General features: G+C 42.2%; 1 protein-coding gene across 2 annotated transcripts in view; it reads right to left on the bottom strand.

Annotated features, from left to right (window-relative positions):
• The window catches only part of slc36a4 (solute carrier family 36 member 4), a 211,642-nt gene that overhangs the window by 8,925 nt on the left and 182,649 nt on the right, over positions 1 to 20,068 (bottom strand). Inside the window, exon 11 of one of the 2 annotated variants that reach the window (XM_080429496.1) lies at positions 9,053 to 10,019. The exons of the other annotated variant lie outside the window; for it this stretch is intronic. Within the exon in view, the coding sequence (XP_080285622.1) occupies positions 9,685 to 10,019 (335 nt within the window). The 3' untranslated portion in view covers positions 9,053 to 9,684. Of the gene's footprint in view, positions 1 to 9,052; positions 10,020 to 20,068 lie in introns of those variants that run through there. 2 annotated transcript variants of the gene reach the window in all.

Here is a 20,068-nt window from a genome sequence, read left to right on the forward strand (position 1 = left end):
AATAACTCATAAATAGCACCGCTCACTTCACACTGGGTGTGATTTTTTTTCCTACAGGCAGGACTTCGGGTGAATTTCACCCAACGTTAGTGAGAGAGGGAGAAAAGAAATCTCATACACCCACGATGGTCAGCTGATGCAATGCAATTAGACTGTGCCTTCACTGAAATAGGCTCACAGGAATGGGTGGACCAAAGGAAAAGTTCCCAGTTCCATTTTTTTTTTAAAGGAATATTTATTTTGCAACTTTTTTATATGGGTCCCCCCATTTTATCTGTTTTTCCTTTTTTGTGTGAAATTTCATGTTGAAATATTAAAGAGGAGTACCTCAATTTGCCATGTATTGTTGTACTTTAATGTATTTTAAATATATATATATATTTATTTTATGGAATTTATTATATCGGGTAAAATATACCCAACGTTAGTGATGGTGTAGCTTCGATCTCCAGGCTTTTATTTTTTTGTTTTGCTAAAAAATAAAAGCCTGGACCAACCAGTTGATGTTCCGGGCATAGGAAGTGTTTCATTTCCCCAACCCACCAGAGTGCAGTGGGCGTCGCTCCAAATGGTGTGACGTCAGGGCTCTCAATGCTACACATTGGGGAGGAGGGGCGCGGGGCGGGGCAGGGGCTGACGGACAGATCGGTGAACCAATAGGATCCGGCGGAAAATTTTCTCCGGAGATTTTGAACCCGCCCGTCTAGACATGATATCAGACACGCTAGAGCAGTCTAGTGATGGTGTGACTATTTTCATCGTTAGTGTTCTAGGATTAAGAAAATCTCAGCGTTACAGTAAACTAAATAGAATTAAAACAAGACTGCCATGAAATGTCATTTACAGCTTTGCTACCAATATAAAGAAAACAAGTGCGTCTGTGTCTAAGTGTTTGTTCTAAGCTGGTCTACATGGCCCTCATTGACTCCAATGTATTCCACGGCTGCAGCTGTGCGACAAATCTGCCGGCTGGAATTGCTGGATAGCGAAAATGCTGAAGATGACCATAACTTATTTTTATTTACCTTCTTACCGTCTCATAGGCCTGCGTCTCATAGGCCTGCTTGCATCAGGTCTCTTCCGGTTCAGGGGCTGAACATTGGCCACGTTAGCAGCACTAGTACTGCTAGCATTGATTCGTTGAGACACACATACAGGGCTTGGCCGAATCCGCCATTCCGTCGCCGGTTCAAACAACACAGCTTTCACCATTGGAATTGCATTACAGAACGTACACATTGTTACATTTTATGGATTTTCTTTCATCATAGTGCAAAATATGGCACCGGAGCTCCACCCCTTTAGAGTATGGGATCCCATTGTGGTGCGTCCGTTTTCATTGGTAACTCCTCATTGGCTGGCCTTTTGCCAATAGGGAGAAGGGGGAGAAAGGGCGAACGTGACGACTAGTTACAGCGTCTGTTTATTTACAGTTTTGCCCAGCTGTAAAAATAAATGCTACACTAGTGGCAGGGCTCCAACGATGGCTATGTTGGTCAGTCGGAATGTTATTGAATTTGCTGTGCACATTCACACTCCACAGAGGATGACCACAAATTCATTGATTTCTCCAAATCGAATGGGCGGATTGCCATAAAACTTGCTGAATGCATAACTGTCCAGAGGATGGACCCCAAGGATTTGAGTGATTTCATGACTTTTCCTCTCGTAGCACCCTCAGGTCAGGACATTGCACTCAAGATACGCACTCATAATCTCACGGTCAGATTGCAGGGTGCATCCTGCTGTATTTGGGTGAGACTTTCTTCTAGTGCCAACCTTTGGCTAAAATTGGAGCATTTCATTTATATGTATTACTCTTACAGTGAAAATACAACACAAGTTCCACTAGTGAGAGAGTGGAGCAACAGGATAAAAGCAAAAGGATTGCAACATCAGTTAGTTCAAACCACTTTGATCATGTTGGATGTAAGAAGCAGCCCAGCCTCTAGGGGCTCTTAAGTCTTGTTTTCCTGTTTAACGTCTTACAATTTGCACACTCAAACATGTGATGTGAGCGCAGACTGGAATGGGTGCGCATGAGAAAGAGTTTCAAAGAGATTCAAGCAAATTAGTTGAGTTGCAATTTAAAAGGGGGGGAAAATGTTGTGAACCTGGTACTGTTGGACAGGCTGGAGGTGAGAGGAGGCTGTGTTCTGACAGGGAGAGTGATTTCCCTTGTGGTCAGACCTCTTGAATAATATTACAGCCGTCTTGTGTGGGAAGCCTCCAAGGTGTGTGCTTACACTGCAGCATGCTGGGAAAATAGACAGTAGTTGACCTGCCAAGATAAGTGGCTCTGAACAAGGCCTATATGTTTTTGACGGCGTATATGCTATTCCATACATGCCGACTACTCTGTCTCTCGCACACACACACACACACACACACACACACACACACACACACACACACACACGCTTCAAAACTGGACATGCATTAAAGCTTAGAAATGCATAGCTCACTGCATACTGCCCCAGTGGACAGTACTCTGGGCAGGGGTGAAAGTAAGCCGGTCCGGTCTGATAATCCGTACTTCCGTTCCGGCACACAGCACTGGGAACGAGGGCTGCCAAAACCCACATACAACCGGTCGCAGTTCCATTTCCAATAAGAAAACACATCAAAGTTATGTCAATATAACCAACAGTTTTCTTACACTGTAAATTGCTACAAAATTGTGTGTTTGTGCCCAGCACAGACCTGTGGGTCTTTGTAAAGTACTGTAGTAAGTACAATTTTGAGGTACTTTGACTTTACTTGTATGTACATTTTTCAATGGCCCTACTTTATACTTCTACTCGAAGGTTTGTGGCATTTTGAGCAAATCGGACCATTCCTACAAATTTGGAAGCCAATCCGTCTTGATCACATGACTACAGAGATACAGTAATGTGTACCGATTTGAGTGAGGTTTAGACACAATCTGTAGGAGTCGTAGCAATATTGGTCTGTTCAAATAAATCGGGCGGTTACAGAGTAGCAGCACCAAAAGAGTAGCCTGGTAAACCCTCCCTCCGGAAATCTCAATTCCATTTCATTTCTGGAGTGAGTCTGGCCTGATCCGCCTCTCTGCAATATTGGCTGTGTATGCCAAACGACCGCGCCTATCAGCGTCGTCGCTCATTGTTCTGTGATTGACAGCTTACGTTGGCCAATCAGGTGGCGAGTTCGAGTGAGCCCAAAACACGAACGGCAGCCATCTTTTTCTTCTGCGGCCAATTCTCCGCTATTTTTTGACTTCAAAAAGCTCTCTAACTTCTATTTTGAGGCACGGAATTTACTTATAAGATATCGTTTGGATAGAATTTAGTTGTTTAACTTCATATATGTGGTCAATTAATCATGACAAAGCCTATTTAAAAAAAAAAAAATAGAGAACCGGTAGGGGCGGGCAGTGACACCATTGTACCCGAAAAAGGCAACCCATTTTGGGTATGGCTGTCTCAAAAGTCCCGTCGCGTCACATTAAGACTGGTGAACTGCTGATTGGCTGAAGGGGGAAAATTATCATTGGCTGAAGGGGTTGTCAGTCAACGGTATTACTCCCGCCCAACTCCAGCACAGCCAATATTGCAGACAGGCGGATCATGCCAGACTCACTCCAGAAATGAAATGGAATTGAGATTTCCGGAGGGAGGGTTTACCAGGCTACCAAAAGAGGCCGATTTGAAAAAAATTTGCATGGAGATTCTTCCTTGGCCTACTCGGAGTGTGTGCGCAACATTTCATGCCATCGGTCCAGCGGTGCCCGAAATTAGCTGCTCACAGACGGATGGAGAAACAGATTCACAGGACTCATTGTTTGATTTGATTCTTTGTTCCTGTAGTTTTTTTTAAAGCCATTTCACATTAACACTTGCATGACTAAGCTATCAATATGACCGATTTTGAGAATTTAAAGTGGATTATCTTCTCTCATGAAGCTCTGAGAAAGTTCCCCTTTCATGACTTTTCCTAAATATTTGTTTCAAATCATCTCCGTTTTTTTTTCCTTCTGAAACGTATTATAAATATGAAATATATACCATATATACCATCCCAACCGTTATGTTTTGGCTAAATTGACCGCTCTCCCCCTCTCTCCCCCAGGCAAGAGACTCTAGACCCCCGCAGAGCGGCCCGTAGACGAGCAGACTCAGAGTCCATGTTGCCATGTCTGCTTATTATAAGCGACTTTGGGCTTGTTTTTCACGTCTTTCTATTATTATTATTATTATTATTATTATTATTATTATAATTATATATATATATATAATTACATTATAATGGTAATAATAATATAGCTGCCCACGTGTTTTGTGCACAGTTTGCACACTGGGTTGTTTACAAGTTACTATAGTTCGCTTGCTGCTACTAGATTTATAGCAGAATTACACATTTTTTATTAGGTCTTAGGTATTAGGTGCAAATTAGCCTCGGCTATAAACCCCATAATACAATGCAATGTTTTCCTTCATTTTGTGTTGTTTGTTTAATTCTGGACTTTGACTGACCTGTAACGAAGTAGCTACTAAATTGCACACATTTACATTATTCAAGGATGGATTTCAGTGCATTCCTCTGTAATGGCCGAAAGATTGGAACCTTTGTAGTAGTGTTATGTATGGAAGATGTCCTAACAGGTGCTAACGGTCCTCATGATGACATATGAGACACACAGAAAGGCACAATGTATGCAGTAACATTTTCATAGACCTGCCTGCTTATTTCTCTCTCAAAATTTGGCGACCCATTTTCTACTTTCCCTTTCACTGCAAAGCGGTGGAAAAAGATTGGATCTACAAGCATACAGCTTGTCACGCAGCAACTGTTTTATGCATGAAGATCAGATATTTTGCGCAGGATTGAGCACATTTGTGAGCAGGCCTGGTGTTTCAGGCATCAACTCGCGAGTTGAAAAACAGTATAAACTAGCTAAATAACTTTTTTTTGGCTCTGATCTGATCAGCAGAAAGGATTATTCATTCATTTTCCTCCGTGTGTTTGATGACCCCCCCCCATTTTGAGCTATACCAACCTTTCAGCTAAACAGGCCGCTCGTTTCTATGGAAGTATTCCACAACGTGTAGCTAGCATAGCCTCGTTAGCTCGTTGTGGCGAGTGTCTTGCCTGAACAGCTACACGACGTCGTGACGTCTTTGTTGAACTGCAACATGGCGTTTGCACTTTCTTCATTTACAGCCCGTGCATCGACATAAACGTTCAGATTTCAAATGTAAAGTGCTTAACGCATGGCCACGGATGTTACAATTATGTACGGGCCCACATAAGTACACGTATCTTCCGTATTGTTCAATAAAAAGCATTTTAATCCGATCGGTGGCCATTTTATCCATTTGCTTTCAACTACGCGACCGCATCGGTTGGGAGGCGTATTGCACTCTTGATACATTATAACTATGAAAAAATGGCTGCCGATCGGATTGAAATGCTTTTTATTGAACAATGCTGAAGATACGGGTACTTCTACCCATCCGAAGTGAATTGTAACATGTGTGGCCATGGGGTAAGAACTTTATATTTCACATCTGAACGTTTATGTAGATGTACAGGCTGTAAATGAACAAAGTGCAAACGCCATGTTGCAGTTCAACAAAGACGTCACGACGTCGTGTAGCTGCTTATTTGCCGTGGTGGGAAGTAACTAAGTACATTTACTCAAGTACTGTACTCAGTGGTGGAAAGTAACTAAGTACATTTACTCAAGTACTGTACTTAAGTACAATTTTGAGCTGTTTGTACTTTACTTGAGTATTTCCAATTTCCAATACTTTTACTTCTACTCCACTACATCTCAGAGGCAAATATTGTACTTTTACTCCACTACAATTATTTGAAAACTTTAGTTACTAGTTACTTTTCAGATATAAACTATGATATAATGAAACATACATTAACCACTTTAGCCCTATTTTATACCTCGGCTATTTTCAAATATTTAGTACTTTTACTTTTGGTACTTTAAGTACATTTTGATGCCAATACTTTTGTACTTTTACTCAAGTAAATTTTAAATTTTGGATTTTTACTTGTAAGAGAGTATTTTTATATTGCAGTATTGGTACTTTTACTTAAGTACAGAATTTGAGTACTTTTTCCACCACTGACTGTACTGTACTCACAACGCGTCGCATCGCGACGTACATTGGCTATTTGAAAATTGCCGATCTACAAGCATGCATTGTGAGCTTGTAGATCTGCTATTTTCAAATAAATTAACGTTAACGAAATCAACACTGCATGGAAGTAAAAATGAGATCCCCACATACACAAATCACAAATCATGATGACATATAGGAGACAGATAGAAATACACACTAGCCTACTGCCTACACTTTCATAGACCTGCCTGCTTATTTCTCTCTCAAAATTTGGCAACCCATTTTCAACTCTCAGTTTTTTAGAAGACAATGGAACCCCCCACTGTTTGGGGGAGAAAGTGTGAACTAGTCTGGAGAACAGAGGGAGACAGTGGCCAATAGGATAGCCTGATTTGGGGATCAAAATGATCTTTTTTCAGGCTTGGTGGAGGAGTATGAAACCTCAGTCATGCGAGTGTTAAGGGGTCTGTTTGGGGTTCTTGGCATGGAAACGTTAGGGAACCCCTGTACTAGCAAACAGCATAGTAGGCATTAGCCCTGGTTCAGAGCGTTATTTTGGTTAATGGTAAGTTCAAATCCTCCAGATCTGTAGAGGGTACTGTGGAGTAAATAAAAATAATTTCCGTCTCGCTGACATATTTTATTTTCTGCCCAAAAAGTGTATTTTACAGAGTAGGTGGGGTGCTGAGAGGATTCCCACCTCCGAGAATAGACTTTCAACAACACAAAACAGCCTTTGCTTCGGTGAGTAGCGAAATGGTTTTGTTTATTTTCACTACTCTTGAGCACTCGCAGGGCAGTGGAATTCCTTGTACAAGCGCAGAGCGAGGGGTCTTCCAGGGCGTTAGAGGGAACTCACTAACGCTCTGAACCAGGGCTAATTAGGCATAAGCCTACATGTTCGGGACATCATCATGACAAAGTGATATTCAGTGCTGTTTGGCCACTTAGACCCTCTATACTTAGTCAAACGGTACTTACTGCACTGTTGTCGTTTTTAAATCTACACCACATCTCTTTGCCGAAAACGGCTTGTACACTTGCTATTTGTGGCGAATGTTCCCCGCAGAATAGGCATGCTGGGGTTCAAGTGGTTAAAAACTATGTATGCGTACGAATGTTCCCTCAGCCCTGTATTCCCTCAGCCTTATGGTCCCTCAAAACTATCACTAACCTTTACCCTAACCCCTAAACTAACCCTAAACTGATGGAACAAAGGGCTGAGGGAACATAGCATGACCCCACCCAAACATTAGCTACTATGACAATAGGGAAATTAATCACATGGAAATAAAATATGTTGTACTCTCAGTAATAGATATTTATTAATTTACTTATTTATTTATATTAATCAACTTAAATTCCTCATGACAATTTGCTCCACAGAATGAATTCATGTCAGCAGTAGGTCATGTGACTTTGTTTACATGACAGCACAGTACAGTAGGGTTTGAAATGAATCAGTACTTGCACCTGAAACTGAACTTGGAGCAAAACTTCTCAAGCTACTTTTTGAATGCCGTCGTCTATTCATCTGTTGGTCTTCTTGTCGATCAGTACTACTGTGATACTGTAGATGATGTCTTCCAAAACTTTCTCCAAAAGGAGAGATCTGTATCGCATCGCCCCGCTAATAGAACTACCTTGCTCAGACTATAAAGCTTCCTCTGTAAACATGGGAAAGTAGCTATCTTTAAGGCACGACAAAGCAAACTGTTTGAGGAGAAAAAACGGAATGAGGAAATTGTCCAACACGAAAAAATCCTAATTAAAGCTATTGCTTTAAGTCATTGATGTGCAAAACAAATCATTAATACAAAATTGGCATAGCGCCAATCTAAGTGCTGTTAAAAGCTTGGTTAGACATTACATTAACTTAAAATTAGCATTCGCTCATACTCATCGTCATTAGGTAGCTAAGTTGAGCTTGTGCACGTCAGTGATGAAGCACTGACGCAACACAACGCTTGGGTATAGATTCAGCGCAAATAAACGAAGATGTTAACATTGAGCGGATTCGACTGCAGTGTCACACAAAGGTCAATGAACCCTGTGATGGCAATAATAGGATCTGAATGTGATTTATTGCTAGACTAATACACGGTTTATTGCACTATAAACTCACTAGTGTGCATATGCTGTAGCATGGCCTGCGTTTAGCCGTCAACGAAAACGATGGCACATTATTACCATTACCACTGATGGCCTTTGGGACAAATTGAACGCACTTAAAGTTATGGTATGATATCCATTATGTAGAAGGCTCTATAGAAGGGTGGTATAATGCATGGACCATGAAAATACCATTACTTTATCCCCTTTATGGCATATGTTGAAATGGTACATGTAAATACCCTTGAAGATGACACTGCTGATTGTTTCTTTGCTACTGACCCTAGATGAGCAATGAACAATGTTACAAACATAGAAAATACAGAGTGTACCGTGCTGATTCACTGAAGTGTATCTTGATCTGCCCACCAATTAGTTGCGAAGAAAGGTCACAAATCAGTTCCATTAGTTGAACAAATCAAAGTTGTTCTTGTCAATGTTCAATACACACCGACTTTGCTGAAATGCTGACTCCTTAATGAACAATTTGTGGAGCTACAGCTTTGAGCCCTGGTGTTCTTGTTAGTCTTTGAGATTTGTGCATCGGTGTGAATCATTAGGCCATTCGGCCTCAGGGCTCGGGAATGTCTTTGAGGATGGAATCTTGGTTTACTTCGGCTCAACAAAAACAAAGCAGCCTGTTTAACAGTCATCAGGTACATTTGGCTTGTTCATGGTCCGACTTTGACGGCACCTGTTCCCACACCTGTTTCTGTCCCTCTTTATAAATATGCAAACAGCGGGAATCAGTAGTGCTGCTGTCAAAAACCCATTTGGTTTCTGTACCTGATGCCTATCTACTGCATGGTTGTATCCACATGCTTCTAAACAGTCTGCCTTTTGTGGTGAGAACATATCTAGTGGAATAATGAACCTGAAAGGGAACATGGTAAGTCCCCAAGGGCAATACGTAAGCAGTTATACAGGTGCAGAAAGCAATAGCAGGAATAAAATAACGGGGGGAAAAAGACTTGAAATAATGGGTTTCCCCCGTCATCTCATACATTCTTGGATTTGATTGGATAGCCCCTCTTATAGGGAGCTTTATAGTGTGTCACACCAGGGCATACATGCATAATGCTGACCCAGATGTTCAGGCTCTAACAGTAGCTTGTCTTATAGTTATGTGTCTAGTAATACTTTAATAATGTACAGTATGTAGTGTTCCTATAGCTCTGTAGTTAATTCGATGTATTTGGTCCTATATTCTTCTGTCTCAGCTATCCCCAGCCGTTTGTTCCCATGTCCCCACTCTGTCCATTGCGAGCCTTCTACTACCGGCTTCAAGTGAAACGGCAGCATGTGGCCCAGAAGAGGAATGCCTGGTCATTTGTGCAGTAGGTTACCTGCAGGAATAACTTCCTGCCTTCCTACAGTATGTGTACTGCGCGCATGTGTGTGTGTGTGCGTGTGTGTGTGTGTGTGCGTGTGTGCGTGTATTTGTGGTGGGGTGTGGGGCTGGCGGAGGTCAACCCGAAGACAGAGAAGGTGCCGTAGTCCAGTTTTCCGTGAAGGCCCCAGAGCCCGCCACAGGGGTCCCGCCGGGGGCCAGAGTGGTGGGTAATTCCTGCTCGGCAGGGTTAAAGACCTCGGCCAGCGTGACGTATGTGCCCGCCAGGAAGCCGATGAAGCCCACCACTGCGATGAGGAGATCCTTCACCAGCATGGACGGTTTCAGCTGCCGATCGGAGTAGGTGATGAGCTCCACCAGAGGAGGGAAGATGAGGGCCAGGGCGCTGCTGCTCACCGCTCCCACCAGTGAGATGACCAGGTCCAGGCGAGGGATCAACACCGCCCCGGAAACTGTGAGCGAAGGAAGCGGACAGGAGGTCGAAAAAAAGGTAAGAGATAAGAGAAGAAAATGGAGGGTGAAGGATGAATTTGAACGGAAATGAAGGGTGATATATATACGTGATATGTGTGTGTGTGTGTGTGTGTGTGTGTGTGTGTGTGTGTGTGTGTGTGTGTGTGTGTGTATATATATATATATATATACAAAAAGGAGGGAAGGAAGGAGGGAAGGAGGCGTTAAGAGGGGAGAAGTAGTGCAGAGGATTTAATAGGGGGATGTGGAGACGAGTGGAAAGATGGAAAGAAGAAAAATAGCATGGACAGGGTGGTGGGGGATGTTGGTGGGGGGTGGGGGGGGGGGGGGGGGGGGGGGCGAGCGGAAAAAAAGGTAGAGAAAGAGCGTAGGTCATCAACCCAGGCATGGGAAACAGCTGTCTTATGAGACACATACCAATCCATCTTCCATACTCCAGGCTCACGCACACCATTTAGCATACAACACACCATTGTATGTCGTTGCTGCAGAATCCTTGCATCTCCACATTTCTACTTTTCTTTTTTTCACGAATTAATGCTCTACTTCATCACACGAAAATGTCGCATGAAAGTAGTGAAAATAGCAGAGCTTGTAGATCGGCTGTTTTCACTATTTTAAAATGTTTTTAAGATAATAACGAAAAAGGAGTGGTTTTGGACATACAGTACAAGGTTTCCACCCGACAACAACGATGTGCAGCATGCAGTACATGAACACCCCCCCATCGAAAATCCCCACCCCCCCGTCCCGTCCCCATTTCCCACCCTCATTCTTTTTCATTCCTACATTTACATTGTGCTGTGCCTGGGAAAAAAAACCTTGCTATCGCCTGCAGAAAACAATTGGATCACATGGAACATGAAAGGTGCAGCGGTTGTTGAGACCTCGGGGTACCACAGGGCCACCCCGTACAACAGATGAGTCACAGCTGGGTGGGAGTGCAGACTATAGAGGGAACTGCCAATAAGCACTGTAAGCTTCCAGTTTTAAGTTGGCCTTCTAATTACAGTTAGAAGAGAAGGGTGGAGGATGTGTGGGGAGGGAGCTGCTGTATAGTTGTACAGTAGCTGACATGCCGACAGTAATCCTGCTTGAGTCACGGGTCCCCTACCATGGCTGCATTAACCCATTAAGACCTGAAGCCGATTCTACAAATGTCTTCTAAATCCCAACAGTTTTTTGAAAAACGTGTGTTTCTAAATCAGTGGTGCTCAAACCTTTCACGTCAAGGACCTCCAAAATTATATTTATTTGGCCGTGGACCCCCATCTCAAAATATTTTGTTCCAGGGACCCCCCAGAAGCAAAGATTTGAGTTACAAATGTTCGCTTATATATATATATTAAGAGATTTGCACACATGTTTTCGATTTTTCAAAAATAGCAGATCTACAAGCTCATAGCTTATGGGTTAAAGGAGTAGTTCATCCAAAAAATTACTTGTTTTCTATTACAAACCCCATGAAGCATTGAATTCCTGGAGATGTTTTTTGTTTTCGTCACATTCCTAAGCCAATCATTTTGATTACCGGCGGAAAGACGCTAATGTATGAGGTAGGAGACTCAAAGGAGACTCTTTGAGTCTCCTACCGGAGAGACGGCCGGTCATCAAATTATTGGCCCGTGGACTTTGGACTTCACAGTCCATTAATCCCGCCCCCTCTCCTCCCCTCTCCTTCTCCCCCACTGGGGGTGTGGGAGCTCTAGCCTGGCGTAGCCAGACTATATCACTGTGTGGATATGAGTCTGGTGCTTCCATGAGGACGTTTTTTTTCCCAAGGGGCGGGATCAAAACAATGGCCCTCGACGCAATTGGTTAGACCTACAACCAACTACCAATTACAGTCTCCCATATTCGAATACTGGGCCCTGATTGGTTACCCACGTCTTCTGGAGCAGGAAATGGATTCTCTATGGAGCGGTGCCAGACCCAAATCCCAGTGCAATTTGTTTTGCACTCGCAGATTCGTCTGGTCCCAGGCTATGGGAGCTCAACTCTGGGAGCTGTGGGATCTGGGAACCAAGACTTCATGTCCCAAGTTTAAATTAGTCCCTGATAAAACAGAATGAACTAACGAAAATCGGCAGTCCTCAGAAAGAATATTGACTATATGTGGGATCAAATAATCCAACATGATGATGCATTCAATCCATTGTAATAAACCTGCTTCGAAAATTCCTGCATTCTGCTGGTGATCAAAGACCAGAACAGACTAGCAGTTCAACAATCTCCCAGAGATCTTTTTTTCTTTTTTTTTACACTATACATTAAAAATGCATGGAATAATAAAGATTGGCAGAAAAAAGAATAGCAATATCGAGCCCATTCAACAAAGGAGCTGCCGATAAATCAGGAATGAGAGCTCAGCAGATAAGAACTTTCCAAAAAAGTCCTCAACTTTATCACTTAAGTTTATCACTGGACATAGGCTTTGAATAAAATGTCAATGCGATCACCTAAATAAATTGAATAAAATGTATATGTGAAGCATAACATTATTTGCACAGTGTTTGTTAAATGTATGCCTATCACTGTGCTATTACCATACCAAATAGTGATGTGCGGGTCGGGTTTTTTCATGACCCGCCCCGCCACGGAACCCAACCCGCCTCAACCCGCCCCGCGAACCCATATATAAATCTATGGCTCAACCCGGTTGAGCCCCGCGGGTCATACCTATAATTCTGTAAAATCATGGTTAGAAAATAATCCCCAAGTGTATTCAAACTGTTTTATTTTCATTATTCTTATTCTTATTAGGAATAAAGACAAAACAAGAGCATGAGATTTTTATTTTATTTTTTGCGTTGTGAGAGCGGCTGACCCGCTCACCCGCAGCCCGCATAATTGCCTTTGAAATTCTGACTCGACCACCCGCGCCGTGGGTTAACCCGCGGGTCCCACGGGTTACGGGTCAACCCGCGCATCACTAATACCAAATATTCAGTCCGAAGTAGGAACATGCTAATTTAGCAAATACTAGACACACATGATTATGCATGCTCACAGACATTCACACATACTGTTCCTGTGATTATTTGTAATAAATCAGTTCACATTTGAATAAATGTCTGTATATTATGTGTCTATGCACAAGGTCAGATAATTTGTTTTAACCATGTTTATTTTTATGTATTTTGTGAATCATATTAATATTAATAATTCCTGTGTTACTGTGTGCGTGCATGCGTGCGTGCGTGCGTGCGTGCGTGCGTGCGTGCGTGCGTGCGTGCGTAAGGAGGCTCATGAGCGTACTGTAAATGTGCATGGTATTTGTTATATGAGACAATGGGATTCCCCGTTTAACAGTGCAAGGTGAGGCTGTAGAGAATAATGATCTTCACTATCTATGATGGTAGCATATGATATGATACTGTAATGCTGAACAAACACTCCTTACTGCTGGGACCCAACGTGGTTGTATCTCTGCTTTGTTTTACCACCGGCCCTCCTCTCAGAAGAGACACTGCTATTGATCACATCAAACCAAGACTCTGCAGACATCCACTAGCCGTACGCGTGTGTGGTGGGCTGTCGAACACCATGGGTAATGTTACATGTAGGAGAGCCCTGGTGGCTAGGAGAACGGGTTCTCCTGTCCAACCCGTAGCCCAAACACACAAACTCCCCAAAGACCATGGAGCTCCAGTGTGTCTCAGCTCCATTGACTAACTGTCTGCATTGCCATTCCTCCTCCTGTACATCGGTACCTCAGGGCAGTGTGTGCAGATTAGTATGAAAAAAATGTCCAGCACTGCAAAGTCCTTCTGGTTCTTTTTCACCCATTAAGACCTAAAGCCGATTCTACAAATGTCTTCTAATTCCCAACAGTATTCTGAAAAACGTATGTTTCTATAATCAGTGGTGCTCAAACTTTTTCATGTCAAGGACCCCCAAAATGATATGTATTTGGCCGCGGACCCCCATCTCAAAATATGTTGTTCCAGGGACCCCCCAGAAGCAAAGATTTGAGTTAAAAATGTTCGCTTTAAATATCGCTATATATTCAAAGATTTGCACACATTTTCACAATTTTTCAAAAATAGCAGATCTACAAGCTCGTAGCGCGGCACTCGGTGCCGCGCTACGAGCTTGTATATCTGCTATTTTTGAATAGCCAAAGTGTAAAATAATGCTTTTTTAGCTCAAATCCAAAAATGACACAGATGCGTTCCAGGTCTCAATGGGTTAATTAAGGCACGGGCATACACGGGCGTGTTTTGGCGTCAAGCCTTCCGCAGTGTGTGCATTGCCAATTTGTAGGGTTCAGTAAAAAAATAACAACTTTTCCATCTATACATCCAGGACTCTAGCTGTGTGTCTTTGTCCACTTTTTGCCCATATATGGAGATCCCCGAACTCTCCCATGTTGGAGTGTCATTACATGACTGTCATTAACAGACTTCCCTCCAAAGTACTCTAGTAACAGGTAGTGCGCTACTGTTCTAAGCACTCTGGGAAAGAAAAAATAAATATTAATATAATATGATATAATACTTATATACGTTGCTATTGAAAATATAGTGATGTGTAATTGTTAATTATGCAATTATTTAAAGTATATAGAAATATTATCAATGATTTATGCAATACATTTTCTGTTTTATATAGCTTAGAAATATTATATATATTTATATTTATATAGCATAGAAATATTTTCTTTTTCAATGAGTATTATTGAGTATTATACAATTGATTTTCTGTTTTGAATAGCTTATTTAATGCAAGAAGGGTAGGCACTGTAAGCTAAAAGCTTCAGCCTACGCCTTTTCGGTCAAGCAGTTTTGTGCTGCTTTGTTTTAGTTTTTAATAGCTTTGTCTTTTATTGTACGAAATGCCATATGTCTGTAAGGTTTATGAGTTGGCCGAAATAAACTTTAACTAACTAACTAACTAACTGAAACTGCACAAAGTATGAAAAAAGTAAATACAACAAACGAAAAAGTTGTCACACGCTGCAGCAGTATGTGTGTGTGTGTGTGTGTGTGTGTGTGTGTGTGTGTGTGTGTGTGTGTGTGTGGGGGGGGGGGGGGGGGGTCCGTACAGAAAGCAGAAAACATTCTGGTTATTTGAAGCAAAACTGAGGTTAGAATTGCAATTTGTATGCGCTGTGCTAGATGTCTGATATTGACACATTGACCCGTGAGCAGCTGGGCTCCCGGTCCAATTACAGGACAAGATCTTCTCGAGCACCAGGAGGGAAGACGTTTTTGAACTCTCTATCTTTTCTTTTTCACAAACAACTTCCTCTCCTCTCCTCCTTCCTGCTGCTAACAAGGACATCAAAACAAATCCTCCTAGGAGACAACCTTGAGAGAGAGCTCTGTCTGGAGTTTATCATTTGTTTCTCCATCAACGTTGCCGATCATGCCGCAGCATGCCACGTCTTCAACCAGCCAAAATGTACACATTCCCCCCCCCCCCTTTTCCGTTCGCTCCACAACACTGATATTGACCTACAAGGCATGACACCCACATACCTTAACTCATTAACTGCCAGAAAAAAAACATCGTCTATGTTGCCCTTGCCAGCGATTTCCGAGTGTTTTCACTAAACTTTGAAAAATCATAGAATATTATTCTTCCGCCTGCCGATCGCTTTAAAAGACGTAGAGTGGTCTCGTAGACTCGAAGACTCGTAGAAAACAGTATCTCGTAGAAAAAAAACTTTAGATATGGCCAGTTGAATGTGGGGTGGTTTTGGCCCCAAAACAACAGAAAGCAGAGAAAAGCCTTTTTCTTTTCTTTTTTTTACAGGGAAGTGAACGGGCAGTTTTTTTTTGCGATCCCGTGATGTACTGCTGCTTTGCTTCCCTGGGAGTCAAATGGTGACTCCCAGGTTAGCGAAGAGCGCCGTCTAGTGGAAAAACACTGAAAACATCGATCAATGACAGAGAATAAGTTAACCCATTGATACCTGGAACGCATCTGTGTCACTTTAGATGTCTTTGGCTATTCAAAAATAGCAGATATACAAGCTCATAGCGCGGCACCGAGTGCCGCGCTACGAGCTTGTAGATCTGCTATTTTTATTTCTTTTCATTTTTTTTCAAAAAACTGTTAGGATTTAGATTTTTTTAAAGAATCGCCTCAGGTCTTAATGGGTTAAAGGCCTGATCCAACCCCTCCAACTCACTTAGATCAGCTAACACAGGAATGCTAATCGAGCCCTGGACACCCTGGACAACACTACACATGTCCTAAACTCTTCTCCCTCCTGGCTCCCAAACTGTGGAATAAACTCCCCATTGCAGTCAGAACTGCAGACTCACTCCCAATCTTCCACCGCAATCTAAAGACTCACCTCTTCAAACTCCACCTCACCCCCTATAGCACTTCACTCTCCCTGTACCACTTCTTTACCACCTTCTCTTTGGATTGATGCTAGTGGCTGACCAAGATATGTTTTTTATGCAGACATATTATCTTGGTCACTCGTTCTCATGTCTTTGAATGTGATTTAGATAGCATCTTACACATTGTGTGCCAAAACCGTAAATATACGGTTTTGCAAATACACCTGTGGAGTGCCAAAAAGCCAAAAAAAACGTTAATATAATTTTTTTTTACCTTTTTTTTTTTTTCCCACAAGGGGGGGGGGGGGGGGGGGCTAGCGCAGCCCTGGAATCACCCATGAACACTCTAAGAAGTAAGGGACAGATGGATCACCGTGCCAAAAAATCTGGCTCCCATCCGCTTCCATTCTATCTCCTTGCTAAAAACCTCTGTATCTCCTTAACTTTTTACAGTGGGCAACACGAGTCATTCTCGATGCGCGATCGGTCTGCAATGGTGACTCGCATGAGACATGTTGTTGTTCCAGGCTTTAGCCAGGACCATCGCGCACCCTTCACACATGCATTGTTTTTCATGGATTGCTCGTCGTGGAGTCTACAGCTTTAAACAGCACAGCGCAGCGCAACGGTGAGATTTCTGGCACCGAACGTAATCTGTTATTATAAAATTCGGGCACCCAATGTGTTAAGAATGCGATTGAGATAGCATGTTATTCAGTCAGATGCTAGGTTCACTGTTTAGCTGGTATCTTCAATCAATCGTTTCAATGTACTATTATTTATGTATTTAGATACAGTAGCTTGTTGCTTAGACAAACAGATGCTAGGTTCATTGTTTACCTGGTATCGTAGTTTCTTGAGGGACTACAGTACACTGTTCTCTCTGCATTCCAGTCACCCTGGATAAGAGTCTGCTAAATGCCTAAATTGTAAATTGTATGTCAGATCTGATTCTAACCTGAAGAAGATCCGAGAGGATCAAAAGGTTTTGTTTTGTTGTGTGAGTGAAAAAGTGAGTTGCGAGCCTTCCTTTTCAATTGTTTCACTATTTTGATGTTTGGCTCAGCACCAACGTGGGAGGATGTGCGTGCATTTGATCACAAATGAGAGGTCAAAGAGGTAAAAGAGGTTTGGGAGCTCCAGTGCGGTTCAACCCTGCCCCCTTCGCTGCGACTGACTGAGATGCGTACAGCTCCTGTTTCTCTATGAATACGTCACAATACAGCAGTGTTGATTTCGTCGACTAAAACAATGACGAAAAATGTTCGTTGAATACCTTTTTTCACTGACGAAAACGAAATAAAAACGAAATAAAAACTAAGCTATGATGACTAAAACCAAGACTAAATATATTGACAATTTCATCAACAACTAAAAACTAAACTAAAATGTTAGGGAGGGACAAGTGGAGAGGAGAACCAGTAGAACTAAGACAAGTAATTTTATGTTTGGTTGCGCTCGGGTGTTGCGCTCTGAAAATAGCAGATCTACAGTACAAGCTCACAACGCACTGCGCTGCAACGCGTTGTGAGCTTGTAGATCAGCTATTTTCAGCAAGTGTAAAATCCGCTATTACGACGCCATCGAGGCCCGTCAAAATACATTTTAGTCGACTAAATCAACTGTAGATTTAGTCGATTAAAATCTGATGATATTTAGTCGACTAAAACTAGACTAAAACTAAATGGAATTTTATTCAAAAGACTATGACTAAAACTAAATAAAAATTGCTGTCAAAATCAACACTGCAATATAGAAAGTAATACTATCAGAACAACATTCCAAGTCACGAGGCACTCCCAATTGATCATATACAGTAGTAATCTTAGATCGCTTCATATAAGAACTGTGTTCCAAAAATAAACACACCACCCTGGCGATTTTACTCATATGGATATGAAGCATCGACTGAAGGTGTAAATGTACGCATTTACCCAAAGAGTAACACAATATAAACACTAGAAACGAGTCAAACAACCCAAAGACTACATTTCCCATGAACGTGGCTGTTGTAGGGACAGTGATTTCAGACCCGGAAGTAGTAGTTCTTAAGACTTTTAAGGCAGAATTAATTCCATTTTCGCCACAAACAGGCTGTATCAAATATGAATGAATATCATAAACGATGCAGAGCCACCCCCCTGACAAAAACGCCAGGGTGGTGTGTTTATGTTTGGAACACAGTTCTTATATGACGTGATCTAAGATTCCCAAATGGGGATTTCAACACAAAAAATAAAGCTGTGAAACAGACGTCAGACTTCGGTGCTCTATGTCTCTTAGCTGGACACTTTTGTTGCTCACCCCCCGAGCTGTTTTGTCAATGACAAAGCAGGAAATGCCCATTTAAATAAAATGAAAACATGCACAGTTCTGAAGCATTGTTTTTCATGGTGGCTTCTGAACAGTGGGGGTATATGATTAAATAATAAATGAAGAAACCCAATCCATACTTAACCACTTTCAACTGGCATCCAACCATGTCATTATAAGCAATTATTTAAAAAAAAGCATATTTACAAGCTGATACAGCATGCTGAGAGCAAGTAGATTGGCTATTTTCACTATCCACAGTGGTGGTTAATGTCCATTGCAAAAAAAATCACATTACTCTTTCTCCACTATATACTATCACTGCATTACCACACTTTGGCCTCTCTTCTCAAGCTTTCAATCTCAATCTCCAAGTGCTCTGTTTCTTCTCTCCTGTCAAGTCTGTTTCTTTTATTTATTTATCTCTCCTACTCCCCATTTTCAACTGACTTTCCCGAATCGTTACCACCTATCATTTCTCATCTACATCATGGAACACTGCAAGATTCTTGAATGCCTTTCCTCCCCTCAATTTGCTGTCCATGGACCCCTTGCAATCCCACCCCATCATTGCCCGTGGTCTTCTCTAGCCACCATGTAATTTATTGTCCCCTCAAAGGCCCTCCATCATTCCCTCGTTCTTTCCATCTGTGATGCATTCCCTGACTTCCATCTCCCAGTTCAATTCTCTAGTTCTCAGTCCATCTTTTTTCCCTCATTCTCCCCCCCCCCCCCCCCCCCCCACCCCGCCGATCCCCCTCTGCCTTGCGTGCACGCTCAAATCCCTCTCTCTAAAATGAAATACTCTAAAGAGATGACAATCTCTTTAGAGTGGCACTTCTTCCTTGGCCTAGTGGGAATGTGTGTGCAAAGTTTCGCGGTAATCGCACACTGTTTTCATGATTTGAGGCATTTTGTTCAAAACTGACCACTCCAACAAACTTTGGAAGCCAATCTTAGCCAATCAGGATGGAAAATGAAAAATCGGACAGATCAGTCTTAATCACATGACTATAGAGATACTGTGTACCGATTTGCGTGACCATCGTATCATTTTCAACTGAAAGTTGGTTATAAATCTCCACTTATACAGTAGGCAACCTCAACTAACCTTCCTCTACACTTATCGGTCTTATAACTGAACTGTTAGGATGCCATGTAGCTCATTAAATGAGAAACTGGCCACTTCGTACACACACACGTACAGCCCCAGTGAGACAGATACAGTTCCTCAATGCAATCCCTGTAGCCAGCACACCTGCCGGCTCCACACTGCTGCTGTGCACAGCATTATATTACAATCAAAATATTATTGATTAATAATAGTTCAGCACTAAAGGAACAGAGAAGAGAGACTGTAATCCAATAAATAAAACAATAACAAAGCCACTATATTTGTCAGATATAGGGTCACT

This window comes from Gymnoscopelus braueri, assembly GCF_963280865.1.
Source record: "Gymnoscopelus braueri genome assembly, chromosome: 5".
NCBI lineage: Eukaryota > Metazoa > Chordata > Actinopteri > Myctophiformes > Myctophidae > Gymnoscopelus > Gymnoscopelus braueri.